General features: G+C 36.3%; 1 protein-coding gene across 1 annotated transcript in view; it reads left to right on the top strand.

Annotated features, from left to right (window-relative positions):
• The first annotated feature begins 4,549 nt into the window (after positions 1-4,549).
• The window catches only part of CLECL1 (C-type lectin-like 1), a 19,108-nt gene continuing 4,092 nt past the window's right edge, over positions 4,550-19,565 (top strand). Inside the window, 4 exon segments of the mRNA XM_011983316.1 lie at positions 4,550-4,743; positions 4,746-4,905; positions 15,974-16,023; positions 16,025-16,144. Coding sequence (XP_011838706.1) covers positions 4,585-4,743; positions 4,746-4,905; positions 15,974-16,023; positions 16,025-16,144 — 489 coding nt within the window. The 5' untranslated portion in view covers positions 4,550-4,584.

The following is a 19,565-nucleotide window of genomic DNA, read 5'->3' as shown; positions in this document are numbered from 1 at the left end:
AAAAGACATTAGAATAAAGATATAAGGAAAAATAGGAAATAAGTATAAAAAAGAAGTCGCAGAAGCTAAGGGTGTGAGTTTCCTGTTTAAAGCTTCACATTGAATGCCCAATGGAAAGAATAAAAATAGACTTAAAAGACACCTCACTGCAGAATTTAAGAATTCTAGGAATAAATACAAGATCCTGAAAGTCTCCAGATAGAAAAATTGAGCCTCAGACACAGGATCAGAAATCAAAATTGTATTGTGTTTTTTAATAATTATGTCATCTGGCAGAAAGTGCAACTAAAATTCAGAGGAAATCTGATAACAGATCTCAACTTTTGTATTCAGTCCAACTGTACTTCGGGTACATAAGAACAATACAACTCTTTCCAGCCAAATTACTGAAAACTATTCTCTCTCTTTTGCTCTCTCTCATGCATCTTGTCTTTGTTAACAAAACTCTCTTAAGCAGATTCGTGTGCTTACAACTAAATACTCTGAGTTACCTTTGACATCATTTACTAGCTAGAGAATACTGGTACCTCCACTTTTGTGTAAACCTCAGATTTTTTAATCTGTATTTGAAGTTACTGATTTCTTTTAAGCTAATAGTTTGCTCTTTATTTTAGAGCATATTTCCTCTTTTTGTAACTGCAAAAGTTCCTTTTTCTTAGCCTCCCCCAAAATGTCATTATTTAGTACACTGTACTTGTCTGTTCTGCATCTTTGACATTTTAATGCTATTAACACTTAATCTCTTCTTTTGCTGTCATCAGTGATCACCAGGGTCTTTCAGAGAGATCAGACCTTGGTAGCAGAAATAAACTGTCCCTGAAGAGGAGGTAAGATTAGCTCATAACCTAGCAAAAATTAAAAACAGGTTTCAAAATTATGAAACGTATCTCCATGTAAGGTAAGTTAACTGCCTGATAGTCTTTACATGAAGACTACCAACATAACATGCTTTATACAAAAAACACAACGTCAAGGCCTCTGTAAACATAAACCATAATATCCAGCATCTAATCAGCAATTATCCAACACGCCAAGAAGCAGAAAATATGAACTATAACAAGTAACTGTGGAAATTTAAAAAAAATACCATGAAGTGACAGAAATGAAGAAACAAGCATACAAAGATGTTAAAACACTTCTATAATTGCATTTAGGTATTGGCTATGTAAGCACATTCTTCTTTTCAAACTAAATATTAAAAAACCTTCCTCTTCAAAAACTTAATGACACAAACCACTACTGAAAACATATACATAAATAAACATGAAGCCCCTCCATTAAGAGAAATATACTTCTATGCACTTAGTGTCTTTATTATTCACCTCCAGGATCTCAAAATTATGTGTCTGTCTTGGATAAATTATTGTGTCAGACTTGGATATGACTTGTGGTCCATCAATATACATTTAAATTTTAATTTAAGCACTTCTAACACAGTAAGAAAATATAATAGGATAACCTTTGTTAAAAAAAATAACATGTATAGGCCAGGCACGTGGCTCACGCCTGTAATCCCAGCACTTTGGGAGGCCGAGGCAGGCGGATCACGAGGTTAGGAGATCGAGACCACCCTGGCTAACACAGTGAAACCCCATCTCTACTAAAAATACAAAAAATTAGCCTGGCATGGTGGCGGACGCCTGTAGTCCCAGCTACTTGGGAGGCGGAGGCAGGAGAATGGCGGGAACCCGGGAGGCGGAGCTTGCAGTGAGCCAAGACCATGCCCCTGCACTCCAGCCTGGGTGACAGAGGGAGACTCTGTCTAAAATAAGAGAACTGTGTAAATATAAACTTTAGTGATTTTAAATTCATTGACTAAGTCTTCACACTGTACATAACAAGGACTCGTTGCCCTGATACTGAAAAGCCAGTCCTTGATAACCCAACCTGGGGATGATATTGGTGAAAATGATGGAGTGGATCTGCTTTCACCTCTTCTATTCAACATTATGCTGGAGTTTCTTGCCAAGGCAATAAAACAAGAAAAAGAGAAAACAGACTCAAATAGGAAAGGAAGAAGTGAAACAGTCTTTATTTGCAGATAACCTGATCTTGCATATCATGTCGTCCTAAAACATTCACAACAACAATAAAAATTAGAGGTAATAAACAAGTTCAGCAAGATTACAGGATACAGATCAATATAAAATATTAATAGTGCTTTTACAGACCAGCAATGAAAAATCCGAAAATGAAATTTAGAAAAATCTTTGTTTAGAATAACATCAAAAATAAGAAAATAAAGAATAAGTTTAATAACAGAAGTGAAAGAGTCATTCTGTGTACAATGCAAACCATCTTTGAAATAGATTAAGGAATATCTAAATAAAGGAGAGATTCTGTATTTATGGACTGAAAAAATTAGTATTACTCAGTTTGCAGTATTCCCAAAATTGATCTGAGGAATCCTAGCTGCGTTTTTTATGGCAGAAACTGACATACTTATCCTAATTTTTTAACACTCTACATGCTAGTAATTTTTTTTACTTTTATACAACTAGATCATCAGTCATATTTCTTTTTCTTTCTTTCTTTCTTTTTTTTTTTTTTTTTGGTGACGGAGTCTTGCACTGTCTCCAGGGCTGCAGTGCAATGGCTCGATCTAAGTTCACTGCAACCTCTGCCTCCTGAGTTCAAGCCATTCTTCTGCCTCAGCCTCCCAAGTAGCTGGGATTACAGGCCTGTGCCACCACACCCGACTAAGTTTTTATATTTTTAGCAGAGACAGGATTTCACTATGTTGGCCAGGCTGGTCTTGAGCTCCTGACTTCATGATCCGCCCGTCTTGGCCTCCCAAAGTGCTGGGATTACAGGCATGAGCCATGGCCCATCAGTCACATTTTTCATATGAATAAAAGTCTACTTTTTAGTGAAAAATGATTATTCTCATTCTGGAAAACTCTTATAGCCTAATTATAACATTCAGCATAGCATAACTGATTTGGTAATTCAACATATAATTACTGAGTGACTGTTATGTTTCACACAAAACTAAGCGATGAAAATAAAAATAATAAAATGTGAGTCTTACCCTCAAAATCTAGACTGCATAACTGAACTATGGCATGGATTTAGAACTCAGTTATCACTCTTAAAATGTACTAGTTATACCTTTGGGAGGCAGAGGCGGGCAGATCACGAGATCAGGAGATTGAAACCACGGTGAAACCCAGTCTCTACTAAAAATACAAAATATTAGCCGGGTGTGGTGGCGGGCGCCTGTAGTCCCAGCTACTCAGGAGGCTGAGGCAGGAGAATGGCGTGAACCTGGGAGGCAGAGCTTGCAGGGAGCTGAGATCACACCCCTGCGCTCCAGCCTGGGCAACAGAACGAGACCCCTCCTCAAAAAAAAAAAGTACTGGTTATGCAACCACCTGCAGATAATAAAACCTCTAAAAGTCAGTTTTTCATGTATAAAATGGAGATCAAAATGTAGTAGGTATTGTCTAGTCACATACAAACAGTTAAAACAGCCCAGAAAAGGCAGAGTGTCATGGCAGTGTCATGGCAGTCTTAAGAGACAGAGGTCAGTGCTCAAGCCTCATCCAGGGTCAGAGGTTGGTCTTTATACTGAGGAATCCCTAAATGCCACAAAGCCAGGATCTGTTCTCTAGTTACTTAATTAACCTAAGTTAAATTTCTTGGATGAGGGGTAGGGATGAGGTGATTGCAGTTTAGATTAATTCTGTAGAATGCACTTGAGTGGGTATTGAGTAAACCAGTTTTTCTATATGCAGATTTCCAGTTAATCTACTGGTCATAAGCTACTGGATCCTGCCATTTTTCATATCTGGCATTTCTGAGTTCTATGTCCTATGACGGTTTCACAGGTGGCTAGGCTCTCCTCCATTATTTCCCTCTGTATGGTTTTGGCTGCATTTTTCTCTCATTTTACTTCTTCATCAACGATCACATCTCCATCTACTCTCCATTTCCCAGGAATTAGTTGAAATATTTCATTAACTAATAGAACTCTGAGCCTTTCTGTGTTACTGTTTTAGACTTACAAATTTTTATTCACTTAATACAATTTTGGTGGAATTTTAGAAGAAATAGGAGATAAAATCTATGTTTGCTGTGTTGTATTCAATGGTAAATTTCTGAACACCTCATTTTAAAATTAGTTTTTTTTTCTTTTATGCCGTTATCTTGAATTATTTTAACAGAGTTATTTCTGTTTCTTAAATATATATTTTTTAGTTCAGAAGTCCTCTGCATAATTCATGTTTTACCTCAGTTTAATGTTAATATTATAAAGCATACAGGAAAGCAAATAGCTTTCAGAATTTTTAAGGTACTATCTAGATATACAATGCATTTCGAGAGGAGGATAAAAGACAGAGTGCCCCTTTCTGTGACTTTCATAATAAAATCTCTTCTTTTTCTTGTTCTGTTTCCCAAACAGCTATCCTACTTTGGAGAAGATGCTGGATACTCAGAGTTTCTGCCAGAGAATATATGCCTGAACTAAAAGAGGAAGTGGCCTATAGAAGAAAATGATGAGTTATCTTCTGTGGTATTAATAAAAGTTAAAAGCATTTCAAGTTTAGGCAGAAAACTAACTGAAAAACAAGAACCTACTCTATGGTTAGTAATTTCTTTCATGTCATACAAGTATTCAGGAAATCTGCTACCCTGATTAGTAAGACTGAACACATTGGTTTTGTCATTTATTCATGGAGGAAGTCCACCACCCACTTGGGGAGCAGAAGGAAATCTGTCATCTCAATTTACTTAACTTACCAGAAGTTTCTTTGCAGAAATATGACTGTTCCTTCAGTGGGACATCATTTGTGGGCTTCTGTCTCTTTTTGGTCTATGCGCTGGCTGGAGATGTAGTCTATGCTGACATCAAAACTGTTAGGACTTCCCCATTAGAACTCCCGTCTCCACTTCAGAGATCTGGTAAGCTGGATTTAGGGTGCCTTTTAGAATTAAAATTTTACTAGTAATCTCCTTTATTTCTATCCTGTGTCTCTATTTGCCAAACTGAAAATAGGAGACTAGATTCAAAGCAAAATTCATTGAATGTTAAGAATAAGAGTGAATGTTTTTAATGAAGCAAAATGTCTGGTCTATAAAATAAATTGTAACTTTGATTTTAATATGTAGAACTTTGCCACTGTTTTCACAGCCTTTCTATTTCTTGATTTCTTGTGATGAATGTTTATATTCACACAGCAACTTCTAGCGGGATTACCCCTTTCTGCTCTACAACTTTGCTCACTCTCAATCAAATCTATCCTTTTAACATAATATGATAAATTCATCTCCACTGCGAAAAATACCTGTGGCAATTTACTCACATTGTTATTTATTCTTTTACAATATCAATAGGATAAAAATGTTAAACTAACTTAAGAAAACATGAAATGTTAGATTTAATTTTATAAAGGCTAGAATTAATGACTAGGTAATTGAATATTTCTGGAACCAGAGGAGATAAGCATATGCCTCAACTTAACATGGTGCCTTCATCACAAAACCCCCCAAAAATTATAGATTTCCATAGCCAGTGTCTTTTCTATTCCCTGAAGTATTAAGGAAATTTCTTTGTCATGTTACAGTTCCATTCTCTGCTCTAGGGTAAGAATTTTTGTATCATAGAGTTTATATAGGTGTTTTAAATAATTTAAGGTTCCTCCTTTGCATTTGCCCTTGTGGAATGAATCTGATATTTTGTTTGTCTGTATTTCCAAGGAATGTATTTCTTCTTTATATTTTCAAAAGTTTATATTTATCAAATGAATCCAGTGTGTGCTCTTTTCTGGTCATAAAAGCATCTTGTTTCTTGTTTTAAACCTTACCTCTCTATTTTGCCCAGCAGAGGTTAACTTGCTTTCTTTTCTTCCAGCTTAGGTGCTTTCATTTCCTATGAAATAGTGAAACATAATTTGAAAAATACCATGGACTACAACTGCAGTCTCATTCCCCTACGCTTCAAAAATGTCCTGCAGTTCGTTTCTTTTTTCTAGAGGTTATTTTACTCAGTTTAAGCAAGAAAACCAATAGTTTTGATTCTGCATTCCAGGGTTTAATTGCCTTTCTGTTTATGGTTTGAACTTTTATAAATAAAACTATGTTCTTTTTCCCAGTTTAGTGATTTGGGGACAACATCTTTTAATGTGATCTAGTTCAATCTTATAATGTTAAAAATGAGAAAACGAACTATATGAAGATGAAATTACCTACCTATAGTCAAGCTTATGACCTTATGACCAGAAGTCACATATCATATTGTTCTTGTGCTGTGTATGTGTGGTGTTAGATAAATGCAACTTTTGTTCTCGTGTGTCACATCATCATCGAGGGAAAGAGTTGTTGGGTAGATTAGATTTTTGTTATCTTACATACAGAGTCCTACACAATTGTTTCTGATGTCTTCTAACTTCCTAACTTTCTCTGATTTTGCTGTGGCTACTGGCCTTTTCTTTGCTCCTAAAGGTTATCATATTCCTTGCCATTTCAGAGGCTGGAAAATGCTGAATCTTTCTACCTAATCTATGAATCTTTGTGTTTCTAGCACCTCACACAGTACTAAATATAGAGCAGGAAATTAACAGATGCTTGATAAGTAAAATAATTTATAAATGGTTGAATAAATAAATGAATCTCATTAGACGATGAATGTTCATTGGTTCTCCAAGATACAAAGCATAAGAGAATGTCACCAGGAAGCTTAGCAGGACATCAGTGAGAGGTTGTGCTTGAACTAAGAATATCCCAGAAATTTATGCTTGGCTTAAATCTTACTTCGGAGGCCTAAAAGAGTGATCAATATCTTTTATGTTAGTCTTTTTATGAAATCTACAATTTTATTCTCCTAAATTGAGGGGTCCATAATTTCAGTTCTTCATATTAGTAACATGTGTAGTGGCCAGGCACAATGGCTCACGCCTGTAATCCCAACACTTTGGGATGCCGAGGCAGGAGGATCGCTTGAGCCCATGAGATTGAGACCAGCCTGGGCAACACAGAGAGACCTCATGCCTACCCAAAATTTTAAAAATGAACACGGTGACACGTGCCTGTAGTCACAGCTACTCAGGAGGCTGAGGCAGTAAGATTGCTTGAACCTGGGATGTGGAGGCTGCAGTGAGCCATGATCATGCCACTGCACTCTAGCCTGGGCAACAGAACAAAAGCCTGTCAAAAAAAAAGAAAAGAAAGGAAAAAAAAAAAAGGAAACGTAGAGTGATATCACCACATTCTTTCTGTGACTGACTTGACTCCTACAATTTTGACTGTTTTGTCTGATGAGTGAAAATATGTGGACTTCTTTTGATGTTTTGAAAATTAATAAATTCTTATTAAAGATGTTTTAATTAATAACAATAATAACTAGAACATGAAACAATGCACTCAATAATAATCTACCAAATAAACATTCCACTTAATCAGTCTTGATATGATTATATTTCAATATCAGCTATTTTCAGTACTTTCTCAGTGTATTGTGTGTTTATGTCACGTATCTAGTGGAAACAATGTACTGTAAATTGTATGTACCAGAGACTGTTGTTTTAAACTTTCAGCTTAAAGTTAAATGTACAACTTCTTTTATTTGGTTTATTTATTATCTTTTGAGTACTTCAAATGCAATGAGAAGTGTGGATACCGAAGGCAGCACTAGTCTGGTAGTCAAGAGACCTGAGGTTAGATATCAGCTCTGCTCTCAAGTAACTGTGTGACTGTGAACTTGAATATATCCATTTTAACACATGGGTATTGTGTTAAAATAATCGCTAACATTTCTTTTATGTTTAAATGTATGATTTTGTGGAATTACAATGATCTATCACAGGAAATGGATACATTATGTAAGCGGAGAAACAGAAAAGATCAACTCAAATTAGTGGGGTTGTCAATAAGCTTATTAGAGAATCTTGAGAGTTCCACAGTCTTACATAAAAACCCAGAGAGGCCAGGCACAGTGGCTCACACCTATAATCCCAGCACTTTGGGAGTCCGAGGTGGACAGATCACGAGGTCAGGAGATCGAGACCATCCTGGCTAATACGGTGAAACCCTATCTCTACTAAAAATACAAAAAAATTAGCCGGACCTGGTGGTGGGCGCCTGTAGTCCCGGCTACTCCAGAGGCTGAAGCAGGAGAATGGCTGAACTCGGGAGGCGGAGCTTGCAGTGAGCCGAGATCCTGCAGACTCCTCCGTCTGAAAAAAAAAAAAAAAAAGGCAGAGACACAGACAGACAGTGATCATAAGTAAGATCAATACTGGGGAATGTATACAGTGAATCCACAAGGAAAAAATCATATTTATTCAAACCAGAGAACACACGCATATGTGTGCCTTGTGTTGAAAAAAAAAAAAAAAGAAGAAGAAGAAGAAGCTGGGTCTACATATTTCAAAGGAAAGTAACTCAGGAACATGATAGGTGAGAAAGTTTATTTGGTCCTCTCCTATCTCTTACCATCTAAGGAACTACCTGCTGGGTTTACTAGGGAAATCTATGCAATTTTGTAGATTCTCACCACCATGGAATTGTCCTTAACGTTGGATGTGCAATAATATTATCCTTCTGGTAACATTAATCGTACTGAATATTTTGGGTAAGTAATTACTAGTATTATTTGTTCATCTCAAGGTATTATTTTTCTCATAACTTGTTGTAACTGTGTTTCCTATTTAAATGGTTCCTAAAAATATGATACGACTTCACAAAAAGTGTAAAATTTCATACACAACTAAAATTAGAGATTTTCTATAGAATTTCACCATGTGATAAAATATAATAAATTCATCTCAATGATAAAAGAGAAGTGATGCCAAGATTAGTTGTTTATTTTATGATCAAGATCATGCAATGAATTTCCTAGTGCAGTCTGATGTTGGGATATACACAGATGTCTCTGAAAGCATGTTCAGAAGAAAGCAAATTAAATTATGACTTGTATTTCTGTATGCTTATTTATATTAACTACTCCTAAGCATCATCAATCTTGTGGCAACAGGTGAGAAATTTTTCTACAATAAATCAATTCAATTGAGCATTATAAATTTATACTAATGTACTTTGGACATAGCCACATATAGCCCAATTATTCATATGGCAATTATTTTAATGTTTTGTTGAATAAATGCTTGGGGAAAAGTTCCTTACAAATATCTACAGAACAGAGATAATATACAGATGATATACATTCCAAGTAATTCAGACTTCCAGATTAAACTAAACCCTAGAAAAGGTCAATGCAGCGTCTATGTGACTGAATCTTAGAGAATTATGTTAGTAAGTTATGAACGGCATTATCTATTACAAGTAAATAAGCAGAGTTGTAGAACTTTAGAACTAGAAGGGACTCCAGAAATCAGCAAAGTCTAGTTTAGATGGGCAGTCTGAAGCCCAGAGAGATAAGTGGTTTAACTACTTTAATGTAACTAGCCAATAGACTAATTAGGGCTATAAAATGGGGGTAGGGGGAGCAAAAATAATTAGCATTAAAAATCCCTACTCTACTTCTTTTCATTATGTTAAGGTAATAGAATTACCTTACTAAATAGTTTTAAAATATTATGTTACTAAAATAGTTTTTTAGCAAAACAGATTTTTTTTGCTACTAAAATTGATGTTACTAATAGATTTCAAGGACAAAACATCTTCTTAAAAAGTTTCTGTAGAATGCAACATTGTTCATGGATATTCTAGAGACCCAGGACCTGTTTTCAAACCCCAGCTGCATCACTAATAAAATTCTTGCATTGGATACACTATATTATGACGTATATATGTTGAAGGATTAAAAGTACTCTGTATCAACATAAGAATTAGAGATTATATATTTAATACATTAAATGAATTAAATATATTGTGAATATCGTATCTTGTGTTAATGCCTGGCAAATGGCAAGCACTATTAAATATTTACTTTTATTGCTTTCAGATATGTTTATGTGGTTTTAGATGGTCAATACTAATAACTTAATATACATTGTTGTGAGACTATAAATTATCAAAGATAATTTCAGTTAAATGGCCAGCAGAAAGACAAATATTTTCTTCATTGCAGAAGAAAACTACTCTGGGCTAACTCTATCTCATACATGCAGCATTTATATGCAGAATCTCAAAGGAACAAATCATTAGCCAAAGCCAAAACATACAAAACATCAACCAGGTGACACCTGACATAATTCCCAGGAACTCACTAAACACAAACGATCTAAATATGAGTCATATCCAGAGCTGGACATTTTGTGTTTATTAAAGTAATTATGACAGTTCCAAGAAAAAATTCAGGTGCTTATTCTTCTGGTCATATTTTTTCCAATTCTTTTAAAGTTAACATTGCTAAGGTTAATAAGAGTGCAAAGGAGACTCTAAATCTTGGAAAAAGTAGTTATGTTTTTCTCCTAATTTTTTTTTTTTTTTGAGACGGAGTCTTGCTCTGTCCCCAAGGCTGGAGTGCAGTGGCCGGATCTCCGCTCACTGCAAGCTCCACTTGGCGGGTTCACACCATTCTCCTGTCTCAGCCTCCCGAGTAGCTGGGACCACAGGTGCCCACCACCAAGCCCGGCTAATTTTTTGTATTTTTAGTAGAGACGGGGTTTCACGGTGTTTGCCAGGATGGTCTCGATCTCCTGACCTCGTGATCCACCCGCCTCGGCCTCCCAAAGCGCTGGGATTACAGGCGTGAGCCACTGCGCCCCGCCTTTCTCTTAAATTTTTAATCATTTAACTTTTGATATGGAATTTCCGTATTATTGGACTTCATGGAATAACTACAAACTAAAGGTTCTGGGCTTTGCATCTAATTGGAAAAACATGTTTCTTCTTTCATTAGTTGTCTAGTTCAACACTGCGTGACATGCTATTTATTCATTATCCAATACTAAATTGTATAATGAGCCCAGAGAGAAAAACTGTACTGGAAAAAACAAATCTGGAACAATCACCTCAATAGGTAATGTTATTTTGTATTGCCAAATTCCTGAGTAACCAAGCATGAACAGTAGCCCTGATTTTCTTTGACAATATCTGAATAGAAGAGAAACTTCTCTATCACAATAGACAGATGGTTTAGATCGTTGCTTTTAATGGACTCATTACAATTATGATAAAAATATGAATATGTAAAAGGACAAGGCAAAATGAGACAAATGAGCTTATACCATAAGTTTTAAATGAATTTAAAAGTATTTCATTGAAATAACTGTATTTTATTTTGTTTTTTATTGGGGTATGTGCAAGTACAGGTTAGGGTTAAAATTTCTTTCGCTTAAAATTCATGGTCATTGCAGATGGTTTTTCAATTTTTTAGTGTTATTACATATTTAGAATTTTAAATGGTAATTTTGTTAGTCTTTCTTTTGCTCTCTCATATGAATGTATTTGCATATTTTAAAAGTCATTAGATGGCCTTTATATTTTCTTAGATTATTTGATTTTAATATTTTAATTTACATTTTAATTCTGTATTGAAACATTATATATCTTTTCACAACAATTATATTAGAATAACTTATTCATCATGTCCAAATTATAACCTAGAATCAAATTCTGAGGATTCATTAAGACTTTAAATTGGATTTTGATGCTCCCAAGCCCCCTCAATCACAATCTAAAGACTATGTCATACAACATAAGTTAATATTTTTCTTAACTTTGTGAGACATTATCCCCAAAGCAAAAGCACTTTCTTGTAGTCCTTATATCTGTGACACAGGGAGATAATAAATAAAGCTCTGGCTTTAAATGCTTCCAAATCTGTTTTCTTACCCTTATTCTATTGTTATAGATGGATGAGGTACCTCTCCTAAGGTTCTACTTTCAATTGATTAGGAAAGTACATCAAATCTAAATGTGTTTGATCTTAAAATAGCAAAATAGACTTAAAATATGTAAAGTAAAACATAGTTGATGTGTTCAACCATCATTCCAAATTCTTTCTCTACTTTCTCTTTGTTTTCTTTCTGGGACTCAAATTAGATGTGCAGTGGGTCTCTGCTTTCTATCCTCCATTTCACCTAACTTCACCTTTGTCCCTGTCAATTTGTGCTGAATTCTTAGCAATATTTTCAGATATATCTTTAAATTCACTAATTATCCCTTTTCCTGTGCCTAATCTGCTCTCATTCACTGAGTTTTTAATTTCAATGATAAGAGTTTTTGATTCTAGGGATGTATTTTCAAACTTACTGACTTTTGATTTTTTTTGTTATGTGATCAGTTTTTATTTCTTTTATTTCTTAAAATGATTTAAACATTATTTTTCATAATACATAGGATTATTCAAATATCTAAAGTCCTTGGTGACCAAATTCATTCTTTGGATTTCCTATTGATATGTTGGCTTCTTTCCTGAAGTGTTTGATGATTTTTTAAAATTTGGTTGACCTCAATAATGGGATTCATAAGGAAAAATTAAGGATGATTTCTTCCAGAGATTAACTGCATTTTCACCTTTAAGAGGGCAGAGTGTAGCTAATGATTTGGATGTCTTGAGGCCCTTTTTAAGGTTTCAGACTGATGAAAATCTCATTGATTTCTTCCATCACCTTTCAGTAACCAAGAGCTTGTTCTTAGAATCCCAGCACCAATATATAGATTATTACTGTGAAGGGCCACCTTGCCCTTTGAACTCATTTACCAAATGCTGCTCCCCATTCTGCTTCTAGCTAAGTGCCTTCCATTAGCGATTTCCTCATTTCTTACAAGGAAAGCAATATGTTTAACCTAATTATTTCAGGTTGTAATTGTCCCGTAGCGAAAACATCTTCAAAGAAACAACAGTGTTGTTTCTCCTAAAGTTGTTTCTTTGCATGCCCTGACACGTTTGTATGCCTTAAAGTTCCTGAACTATACAAAACAAAGTTGCTATTTGACAGACTATAAATAAACTATTATTTAGCTATCTTGTTCTACTTTAGAAATCATTTTTTATATTCTATGATATAAAAATATTTGAGAAACACTGCTTCCAGCTATCTAGTCTATCAGAGAAGTGAAAATGTAGTTTTTACAGTTTTCGTTAAATATGTCCTAAAATTTTTCAGCTACATAGTTGCTCTACCTTTCACCATAATTATACACTTATTCAGAAAGGGTTTGATTTAGGTACATTACATCAGTCTGAGAAAGAACTTTGTAAGCTGGGCAACGGTATGAACTTAATTTGTAAGCCAGACCAAATGTCTTTTGAAGATATGTTGTTTATCTTATACTTTTATGCTTATCCAGATGTCTGCCATTTTTTATGTTCTTCCTTGAATATTCAAGTTTTCATTTAGAAACATTGCCCATCAGCCTGAAAACTTCTTTTAACATTAGCTATAGTGATTATCTGCTGTCAAGGGGTTCTTTGCATTTTCTGAAAATGCCTTAAATTTCCCACAATTTTTGGAAGATTTTTCACTGGATATAGAATACTTCGTTGACAGTTACTTTTTCCTTTGACAATTTAAAGATATTTTTTACTGTATTCTAGCCCCTATAGTTTATAATGAGGATGATGAAGGATTTTTGCATAATTGTTTTCCTGCAGGTAATGTGCAAAAACTGTCTTCAAGATTTTTATTTTTGTCTTTTAAGGAGTTTGACTGTCTTATTCATACATATACATTTCTTAATATTTACCCTGCTTAGGCTTTGCTGAACTTCTTGAATGTGTAAATTTATAGATTTAAGCAATTTGGAAAAAAAATCAATTATATCTTCAACCTGTTTTGCCTTCTTCTTTCTCTTCTCTTGAGTTTTGGGACTTCAATTCTATGGACGTCATATGTTTTAACATTATTCCACAAGTCCTTGAGGCTCTAAAAATTTTCCAACATTTTTCTTCATATTGGACAGTTTCAAGTTCGCTAACTTGTTTTCCTGTTAAATCTTGCTTTTAAGTATATCCAGAGACGGTTTTTATGTAAAATATTTTACTATATTTCTCATCCTAAATTTCATTTAGCTCTTTTTTTCCTACTGTCCTTCTTTGCTGAGGTATCCTATTTTTTCATTATTTGCAAGCGTATTTTCTATTATGTCATTAAGCACAGTTACAACAGCTGCTTAAAAATATTTGCCTGGTACTTCTAATTTCTGCATCATCCTTATATTGGGCTGCACTGATTGTCCTTTTCCTTTAGAATTGGTCATATTTTTCTGGTTTTTCATGTAAGGCGTTTGAGATTATATACTGTACACTGTAAAAATTATATTGAGAAGTCTCCGTTTTCTCATATATTTCTCCAAAAAAAGTGAAAGTGTTGACTTTCCTTTCTTTCTTGTTTTTTTTTTTTTTTTTTTTAATGGAGTTGCTCTGTCACCAGGGTTGGGGTACAGTGACATGATCTGGGCTCACTGCAACCTTTGCCTCCCAGACTCAAGCAAGTATCTTGCCTCAGCCTTCCGAGTAGCTGGGGTTACAGGCACATGCCACCGTGACTGGCTACTTTTTTGTGTCTTTTGTAGAGAAGGGATTTTGCAGTGTTGGCCAGATTGGTCTCAAACTGCCTCAAGCAATCTGCTCGCCTCAGCCTCCCAAAGTGTTAGGATTACAGACATGAGTCATTGCACCTGGCCAATTTTCCTTCCTTAGCAAGCAACTGGTGTAGTTGGACTTAAATTTAAATCTCTATCTTTGGGGCAGCAGGTCAAATCTCAGTCCAGTTCTCTTGTTCTTACTGTAACCTGGCTTGTGCTTGCATCAGTCAGAGATTTTGGGGAAAAAGTATACACACAAGTTAGAGCACCCCCTTTATGTTTTTGATTTTATGGAATTGATTCTTCATTTTCAGCATCTGCAGTTTCTTCTAACTCTGTTCTCTGGTTATTCAGGTTAGAAAGGCTGCAGGTTTATTAATGATGTTTTACACACTCTACATGGGACTAAAATTGGCCTAAGGCTAACAATTGTAAAAATGATAAACTTTTGCCCTGCCATACCTTCTTTGAAGTGTCATCCCCCCTCCAGGATCTGTCTGGCTATGTTTACTTTCAATGACTTCAGGTCGCATATGTGTGTGTGCGTGTTTGTGTGTGTGTGTCTGTCTGTCTGTCTGTGTAAAGAATATTTATTTACAGGAATACTAAATTATTGGTATATCTAGAATACCCTGTATCATCATCTAAATTTGCTGGGAAATATTATAAATTAGAACTAGCTGTTAAGAGCACATTTTTAGATGTCAAGATCCTTTTGTGTGATAGTAGAGATGAATCTGTTTGATTTTGGGGGACCACCTATAGCACAAATTTTGCTTGTGAATAACTATTCTAGTGTGATATAAACTCCCAACATTTCTGATGTGCTAGTGGACAACTAATTAACATTTTTAATTTCTATTTTTCCTTTAAAGTTTTAGTTCCTTGAAGCTTGGATGTTCATTGTTTTATCCTAGAGTCTGGTGCATTTCCTGGCTTATAGAAAACATTATACATATATGTATTTTTATATATATATACATATACGTGTGTATATATATATTTTTTGAGACGGAGTCTCTCTCTGTCACCCAGGCTGGAGTGCAGTGGTGCAATCTCGGCTCACTGCAAGCTCCATCTCCCCGGTTCACACCGTTCTCCTACCTCAAGCCTCCTGAGTAGCTGGGACTACAGGCACTCACCACCACGCCCGGCTGACTTTTTGTATTTTTAGTAGAGACGGGGTTTCACCGCGTTAGCCAGAATGGTCTCAATCTCCTGACCTTGTGATCCACCCGCTTCGGCCTCCCAAAGTGCTGGGATTACAGGCATGAGCCACCGTGCCTGGCCAAAACATGATATATTTTTAAAAGAATAAATTAAAGGGAAAAAGGATGGATGAGTGAATGAATTAATGAATATACACATGACTTCAATTCTTTTAATTTTTTTTCAAATGTACCTTGGAACAAAGCACATACTTTTTTCAAAGAAAGCTTAGCACATAATATAACCAAATTTGAGACCCTGCAATTAGTGTACGTCATTAGGATACAGTTCTACATTTCTTTTCATTGCTTATCTTTCTTTCTCCCAGTTTCTTTCAACTTTGCTACTGTCCTTAAATCATGTCCTGCCAAAGACTGGAAAGGTGCATAAGGGAAAATGTCACTGGATTGCTGAAACTAAGAAATCTTGGAACGAAAGTCAAAATGACTATGCCACGAAAAATTCATATCTCATGGTGATTCAAGACATTACTGCTATGGTGAGATTTGACATTTAGAGATGACAGCATCCCCCACATTGGCAGTGAATTTTTTGTGCTACAAACTTGGCGAAAGTATGTGAAAAAAGTTTCAACTTCATGTTCTATTAACTATGCAAATATTAGTTGAATGAATTGTTGAATTACATGATTACCTTCGAGGTTTTTTTTTTTGTTTTTTTTTCCCTTGGCTAGGAGGAGGGGACATTCATCTTATATTTTATACCTAAGTTCTTGTCTCCAAAGGACCCTCGCTTCTTAGCAGATTCATTTTAAAATTTAAGAGATTGAATATATGCTTTTAGCACCCATGTTTATTGCAACGCTCATAAAGGCTACAGCCAGATATCATGGCAGCTGAAATTAAGGATGACGCTGTGAGAAAGGGAAGGCAGAACAGTATCTCTTACTTAGATTTAGTATTTCCAGAGGATAGCTAACATTTAGCTAACTCTGCCTTAATTTAAATTGAAGTTTTGCTGAATGGAGGTTGGACACTACTTAAAACCTTCTCAGTGATAAGGTCAACATGTATGTTAAATTACAAATATTAAATAAGAGTTCTCAGCATGGGACTCAGTATGTTAGAATCACAAGCTACGCCAACAGCTCAGTTTCTGCAAACCCGATAGCTAGCAGTGCTTTACAAACCTGGTTGAACATCAGCCATCTGAAAGAACTCAGAAAAGGGCAGCTGTTGAGACATCTGAGGGAAAAAGTCCCTCCTGAGTTTCACAGAAATCCACACCAAGAAAAACTAAAAGAGAAGTAACCTATTAATATCTTCAGTGAAACTAGCATTACCCCAAATGTCAAACTGTAAGACTTTGTCAGGTGCAGCAAACTATGAGCCAAATCAAGAATGGAATTAGCAATTGATAAGAGATCTTCGTTCTTCTAGAGCTCAATTTTAAAGAGCAAGAAAGAGGAAGCAGGGAGTAACTAAAAAGCATCTAAAAAGAGTGTTCTCGAAGGAATCAACAATAAATAATAGCATGGAGCCATTGCACAATGAATGACTTCACTAAGAATCTCATATATCTGGCTCACGCCTGTAATCCCAGCACTTTGGGAGGCTGAGGCAGGCGGATCACAAGGTCAAGAGATCGAGACCACAGTGAAACCCCGTCTCTACAAATACAAAAAACTAGCCGGGCGAGGTGGCGGCGCCTGTAGTCCCAGCTACTCCGGAGGCTGAGGCAGGAGAATGGCGTGAACCCGGGAGGCGGAGCTTGCAGTGAGCCGAGATCCGGCCACTGCACTCCAGCTTGGGCAACAGAGCGAGACTCCGTCTCAAAAAAAAAAAAAGAATCTCATATATCTCCTGCTCACAATCAAAAGGAAAAATGTGAAAATGTAGAAAAACATGTCTCTCAGCAAACAATAAACCAGATTTAGGAGAACGGTGGTCTAAGACAACACATTTTAACAGAAACTTACTTCCTCCAGTTTAAGCTTTACCTCTTCACATCATTCCTAAGTAAATATATGAGTCAGACCCAACTGTTCCCTTTCAAGAATAAACAAGAATCTAAAAGGAATTAGTGTATGATTTATGCATAAGCATGTCCCTTTCTAAACACCTTCCCCCCCAAAAAAGTGAAAAACAGATAAAAGGTTACAAGAACATTTACTCCAAGAAATATAAAATCATTTTCTAGCAATTATTCTCAAGTTCTCAAGTAAGTTAAAGTTAAAATGGCAAAAAAAAAAAAAAAAAAAAAAAAAGGATTATTAGTCCATCCAGGGTATCCAAGTGTCATCATGTGGCAAATAAAATAAGAAGTATGAAGGAAAAAGGAGAAGGAGGGCAGAGAGGCTGGGAAAGAGGCATAAAAAGAAGTAAGGGAGATGTATGGCTTTCACTTCCATGCTGCAGATATCTCAGAGAAATGCTGCTACCCCTTGTATAATGGAAAATAGCCAAATTAACTTCTCAGTATTTTTCAAATCCATTGAAGAATGAACTTTGTAGAACAACCAACTGGCCAAAATCTATGGTGATAGGCACATGCGAGAGAGAGGAGACACATCTCACTTATTTAGGATAGAGAAATCCAACACCAGATTCCAGTAAGAATTCAGCCAGGATAATTGAAAGATGGATTAGGGCTAAGTGTAGGGTGGCAGAACAGTGTGAAGCTCCTGGGGTCTGCAGAGATTAGAGAATCCCACCACCTCGCCCAGGCTATTTCTCTACAAACTCCACCAGACTCTCACAGAAATGATGAGAAAGAAGCAGAAATTCTTCGTATCCATTGTGATGCAGACCTGGAGAGAGAAAACAGTGATAATACAGAGGTGGCAGCTGGACAAGGTGGCTCACACCTGTAATCTCAGCACTTGGGGGGCCGAGGTGGTCAGATAACCTGAGGTTGGGAGTTCGAGACCAGCCTGACTGACATGGAGAAACCCCGTCTCTACTAAAAAATACAAAATTAGCCGGGCGTGGTGGTGCATGCCTGTAATCTCAGCTACTCGGGAGGCTGAGGCAGGAGAATTGCTTGAACCCGGGAGGCGGAGGTGGCAGTAAGCCAAGATCTCAGCCATTGCACTCCAGCCTGGGCAACAAGAGTGAAACTCCATCTAAAAAAAAAAAAAAATACAGAGATGGCATGAAATTCCACAGAGCACCTTCTCCCCTGTCTGCTATCTACACAATAAAATAAAAGACCTACTGTGTGTGCTGGGGAGAAGGGCAACAAACATCTCTGCCCTTAGGGAACTGGGGGAACAGCATTGCAGGTGGGAGAAAGAGCCGAAACACAGAATCTACTCTTGTAAGAGGGGCAGGAATACACACTGGACCAACGACTATATCCAGGGTAGGGGCAGAGACCTGAGCAGGCCAGGTACTAACATTACAGGCACTCACTCAGTGCCTAAGACTGAGTTCCAGTGAGAACAGCAATCTCCCCTTCCACTCACTGCCTTGCACTACCGAGATAGCATTTTCAGAAAAGGAGTGAAAGAGAATGCTGCTGGAAGACAAAAAGAAGAGAAATCAGAATGTGCCGAGTAATCTTCTCGTGCAAATGGAAACTGAATGCCCAGGATGAAGAAGATATTTTTCTGGCAAACAAATCTCCAGATTAAACACCAGCTATCATTACAGGAATTTAAAGTGTGTGAAACAATGAGGATAATCACAGCAAGAACAAATCACAAACCCAAACCAACTCTTTTTAGTTTGGTTGTATTTTTAGAGACGGGATCTCACTGTGTCTCACCCAGGCTGACTGCAGTCATGTGATTATAGCCCACTTGAACTCCTGGGCTTAAGGGATCCACCCTCCCAGCCTCCAGAAGGCCATGCACCACCACACTCTGCTTATTTATTTATTTAGAGATGGGCATCTAGTTATGTTGCCCAGGCTGTTCTCTTTTTTGCTCCTTTTTTTTTTTTTTTTTTTTTTTTTTT

Source organism: Mandrillus leucophaeus, unplaced genomic scaffold (genome assembly GCF_000951045.1).
Source record: "Mandrillus leucophaeus isolate KB7577 unplaced genomic scaffold, Mleu.le_1.0 Scaffold249, whole genome shotgun sequence".
Lineage (NCBI taxonomy): Eukaryota > Metazoa > Chordata > Mammalia > Primates > Cercopithecidae > Mandrillus > Mandrillus leucophaeus.
The sequence above is the reverse complement of the archived record's forward strand: the minus strand, read 5'-3'. Positions and strand labels throughout refer to the sequence as shown.